The sequence below is a fragment of the Idiotropiscis lumnitzeri genome, chromosome 10 (assembly GCF_059441095.1).
Source record: "Idiotropiscis lumnitzeri isolate Australia: NSW breed Sydney's pygmy pipehorse chromosome 10, RoL_Ilum_1.0, whole genome shotgun sequence".
Classification (NCBI taxonomy): domain Eukaryota; kingdom Metazoa; phylum Chordata; class Actinopteri; order Syngnathiformes; family Syngnathidae; genus Idiotropiscis; species Idiotropiscis lumnitzeri.
The window spans coordinates 12496927-12501912 of record NC_142400.1 but is presented as its reverse complement, the minus strand read 5'-3'; the positions used below and the strand labels follow the sequence as shown (position 1 = coordinate 12501912).

Here is a 4986-nt window from a genome sequence, read left to right as displayed (position 1 = left end):
GTGTAAATTTTCCTGTGTGGAATCTCTTTTGGCAGAACGTCCCAATAAAAAGAAGACCTCCTCAAACACTTTGGGCGTTCTCGCACGCATTCCTCGCTATTGGTCGTCATGGTGGCCATGGGACAGCTCCTCTATATAAGATCCTCCCCGTCTCGCTCTTTGAGGCACAACGACAAAGAGAGTACAACCTTCTGCTTTTGAGGAGGGAAACATCAACCCTCAACCCAAGGACTCAAGACAACTTCAGCATAGACAATTTCGACACGGAAGATATTTTTACTTCCCGCTCTGCGTGTTGAGAATATGACCTGCTTGTGTGATAGAGCTCTTTTTCTCATATGCTTTACAGCACAGGTAGGAATTGAAATATTTCGGTCATTTTTCCTAGTTAATTGTGAAAAGCCTTCTAAAAATATGTTAAAATAAAACCTGTATAACTTTATAATTCATTACTTACTTTTATGACAGCCTTTTTAAGCATAGTATTTGACTAAATATGAGACTCATTAATTTTTAATTCAAATCAATCCCTGCTGATTGGCTGAGAGGAATCACATGGATCATTGAGTCCACTTCTAACTACGGTTCCTTTCCTTAACAGCTTGCATTATTCTTCACGGAAATTAAATGTTTTTGGGGGTTTTTTGCCTTATATCACCCACATGTACACACATTGCATGAACATTGTTTTTATGTGCTTCCCAAACAGGTGTTTACATTAGCCTGGGCCCAAGCATGTCCACAGAGATGCCAGTGCCCAGAGGAGCCCCCAATATGTCCCCCTGGGGTGCCCCTGATCCTGGACGACTGCGCCTGCTGCCTTGTGTGCGCTCGCCAGAAAGGTCAGGCGTGTTCTGAAACGAATCCCTGTGACTCACGGAAAGGCCTGCTGTGCGACTACACTTCTGGCGAACACAAAAAGACCGGTGTATGTGTTGGTGAGTCAGCCTGCGCCGTAGCCACTGAGATCAAATGAATACAACATGATTCGTGATCACACAGTGATGGTCTTTGTCTTCCAGCTCACGAAGGAGGTGTCTGTGCTCTGGATGGTGTGGTGTACCAGAACGGTCAGACCTTCTTCCCAAGCTGCAAGCACCAGTGCGTGTGTCGTGACGGGCAGATCGGCTGCATACCGCGCTGCAACATTGACGTCATGCTGCCGGGGCCCGACTGCCCCGTGCCACGCCGGGTCCACGTCCCTGGCGAGTGCTGCGAGAAGTGGCTGTGCGAGCCGCCAGCTGAGGCCAGCGCACTCGGAGGCTTTGCTATGGCAGGTGAGCAGACACTTTATTGTGTGCACCTGCATCCCATCACACACAGGTGCAAGAGTTGCATCAACAGTCTGCATTTGCAAAGATAATAATCTGAAATATTTGATCGATACAGTTATGGATTAGTCTCTTAATCTATAGTTGAAATTTTTTGAAAGTGAGATCTACTTCGTTGCCACTGTTTAATGCAAAGGGTGTCTTTTTTTATTATTATTAGTATTATTGTTGGCAATAATAATAATAATAATAGCAATAATAATAATATTAATAATTATAGTAATAATAACACTGGTCAACAATTTTATTTTGGAATATTTTCAAAAAGATGCACGTAAACTTTTTAGTGACTTTTTTTTCACTTTTTTTTCTAGCCCATTGGGTTTGAATCGTAATCAGAGTCACAATCATATGTAATATAGGAATATATTTCGCAATATTTTGTAATTATGGGAAAGGTTCAGCAAAAGCAATGTCAAGGCTTCAATACATGGTAAAATCCAGACTGCGTGAGCTTAGGTTAAATTCAAAAACAAAAATAAAAATAGCGCAAAAACCTGATGCTTTAGAGGAAGAAAATATGATTTAAACCAGCGTAAAAAAACTAAATACTTTAAAAAACACGTACGTGTTACTGTTATTCATTTATGCGATGATGAAACGGATATGTTCGTGATTTTCCTCAATAATGAGAAAAGAGACAATTAGTAATAGGCAACACTCTCTTTATACATTTCTGCCAGGGTTCATATTTCAAACGATCAGTTCTACAAATTCCTTGAAAGTCACAATGTCCCGTCACTGGTGATGTATTTCTAGAACAGCTTTTGCTTTTAAGCCAGACAATCTCTCAATAGGTAACCATAGAGATTCTTGAGCATAATTGGTAGCAGTGCAAACTACTGTCCCAAAAATCATGAAGGCAGACATAATAGGGCTTTTATTTTTTATTTAATTCGATGAATGTGCCACAAACAGATATACAGTCATCCTCAGACTTTGAACACACATTCCTGTTGTCACCCTAGTGAGAGACATTCAGAGTTGAAAGGTTATTTACTTAGCTCTGACCTGTCAGAGGAAGAGTCCAAAATGAAGCACAACACAGAGGAAAGAGAGTCTTATCACCTCCACCACAAATGTCAAGCACTCATGTGACTTTTGTCCTTCCTTCAATTAAAAGTCTCATTTGAATCTTTTTGAATGCTCCTGCAGCCTTTCGTCAGGAGGAAGCTGTGAGCTTCGACTCGTGGGACCCCAGCTTGAACTGCATCGAGCAGACCACAGAGTGGGGGGCCTGCTCGCGGACGTGCGGCATGGGGGTGTCCACCCGGGTCACGAACAAGAACCGCCGCTGTGAGCTGGTGAAACAGAGCCGGTTGTGCATGGTCAGACCCTGCGATGACCAGCAGCACCTGACGGCGCTCTCGCAGCCAAAGGTACCCTCCAAGTTGTGCTTTTTTGGGGGGAGTGGGTGCCTGGATGCATGCGTGAAATCTGCACCTGCATAAACAAGTACAATAATTTATAATAATTCAGAATTTGATGCAGGCAATTATCATGAAGATACTCTTGGCCTGGGTTGAACTGACTTCATGTGTGGAGGAAATGAACCGTCTAAAATGTGTCTTTCCCATCATGTCTTCAGCGAGGCAGCAAATGCCAGAGGATGGTGAGGAGTGACACAGCAGTCCAGCTCTCCTACAAGAACTGCACCAGCATCCAGGCCTACAAACCTCGCTACTGCGGCTCCTGCACGGACGGCCGTTGCTGCACCCCACACAGAACCAAGACCGCCCTGGCGGAGTTCACGTGCGCCAGCGGCAAAACCAGCAAACGGCCAGTCATGGTGATCCTGACTTGCGTCTGCCACAATAATTGCCCACAGGAAAACGCAGTGTGGCAGCCTTCGGAGCTGGGCTACAGCGGGATGACGTTATAAGTCAAAGCGTTTATCGTTACAGCCAATGACTGCGTGTATATTTCTTTGCGTTGGACTTATTATTTGTCCAAAATCTTTAACATGAGTTGCATCAACTCTTCTTTAGTGCAAAATATGCAAACCCGAGACGAATTTTGCTTTAGAGCAAAAGCACATGTGTATTCATCAGACTCACAAGATATGCTGAGAGCATTTATGGGACGACGCAGGACATAGCCAACACCGTATGAGTGTTGCTCGATTAACTGCACGGCTTCAATTTGCCCTGTGGGTATGTTAGTGTCGAGTAAAAAAAAAACGAATCAATCTTTAACCGTATTTCTGAGAGTCAAACGTGTCTTAATGTTAACACATGTACTAATAAGTTGTAATTCTAAGAGTGAAGTTGACAGTTTCCAAGTATGGGATGCATTGTTGAAATAAGTGGACCGTGCTCTCCGACCTGGCCCTAAACAAAGGGCTCAACCTTTGATCAGAGGTCATAATTGGGACTTTGTGTCATTTCTAACATTTGCCTGATGTCCTCCCTTGTTGCGTCTGGCCATTAACGCAACAATAGTTGTATATCTCTGTCCTAGTGTACGTAAACGACAAAGGTTCTTGATAAAACTTGCCGAAACAATTTTTGTATGCGTGTGTGCACTTCAAATTCATGACTTATAATCGTTTGTGGAATCTTATTTTCTAACTCCTCCTTGCGTATTGATCCGTAAAGTCTTTAAAAATAAATGTATTTTTGTATCAAAGATTTTTTCTGTTATTGGCCACAATTACTATGGTGATATATTCTTTACCTTAAATCAGGTTTGTCCAAACTCGGGCTCGGGGCACCATTGCGGTTCACTGTCCATTTTTTAGCGGGATATACCAAAATAAACTGCATTTTGGATACTTTCAATGCTGTTTGACGAAGCAAAAGTAGAGAGAAATTTCATACGTTGGTTATATGTCACATTTTTTTAGATTTTCACAGAAGCAAAAAAAATTGTTTTGGTTGTGAATGTGGAGATGTGATTCTGCCACTGCTCAGTACAGCGGCGGATCCATTTCAGTGGGATGCGGGAATGTGCACCATCCCAAAATCATGAAAAATATTTGCATTTTTCTTCATTATCAAAGCTGTTTTTTTTTAAATAAATATTTAAACAAGAAAAACAATATAATGACTTAATATATGTTTACATAATCTAATGGATTGACTTCAACATGTTAACCGAGCTAAAGATGGATAAGAATCACATTGCAAAAAAAAAAAAAAACGAGGTGTGACCAATCAAGATTTTTGGCACATTTTTCAAAAACAAAGTACGAGTGAGAAGATGTTCATTAAAAAGATTTGCCGAAAAGATTCATTGAGCAAGTCCTTCACTGATTCATCATTAGGTTCATGAATCATGTTCTCGTTCACGCTGACATTTTCACTTGTAAAGGCACAGTGCGTTCTTGGACCATAGTACACGGTCAGTCACGAGAAACGCAGCTTTATTTTGAGTGATGCGTTTTAAAACTGCAATGTGGTGTGTGGGGGTGTGTGTGTGTGTGCACCAAGAGCACAAATGAAGGGACGTGGATGCCATTTGAAACAATTCTCAATTACAATACATCAGTTGAAAAGAGTGACGGTGAGCAGTTACCTTGCAAAGGTATGAAAATAATGGAAAACACGATTAAATCTCATTCGCTTTCACAGGAAGCCGTACACACTCTTCTCTGATTTTCAGCCCCTAACATGAAACAAAATCACTATCATGCCACGTATTGTCATTAAATATT

At 41.7% G+C, this 4986-nt stretch overlaps 1 protein-coding gene across 1 annotated transcript; it reads left to right on the top strand.

Annotated features, from left to right (window-relative positions):
- The first annotated feature begins 280 nt into the window (after window positions 1–280).
- LOC148329402 (CCN family member 3-like) lies at window positions 281–3213 on the top strand. The gene is made up of 5 exons (XM_088306759.1): window positions 281–354; window positions 710–938; window positions 1023–1277; window positions 2487–2710; window positions 2920–3213. The coding sequence occupies exons 1-5, from the start codon at window positions 304–306 to the stop codon at window positions 3211–3213; spliced, it is 1053 nt and encodes a 350-aa protein (XP_088162885.1). The 5' UTR covers window positions 281–303.
- The last annotated feature ends 1773 nt before the right edge of the window (window positions 3214–4986 follow it).

What these genes read in the sequence shown, in the direction of transcription:
- LOC148329402 (XM_088306759.1), top strand. Translation starts at nt 304, where the DNA reads ATGACCTGCTTGTGTGATAGAGCTCTTTTTCTCATATGCTTTACAGCA. An exon ending in AAAGACCGGTGTATGTGTTG is followed by an intron (nt 939 to 1,022) that starts GTGAGTCAGCCT and finishes TTTGTCTTCCAG; the next exon opens with CTCACGAAGGAGGTGTCTGT. An exon ending in CGGAGGCTTTGCTATGGCAG is followed by an intron (nt 1,278 to 2,486) that starts GTGAGCAGACAC and finishes ATGCTCCTGCAG; the next exon opens with CCTTTCGTCAGGAGGAAGCT.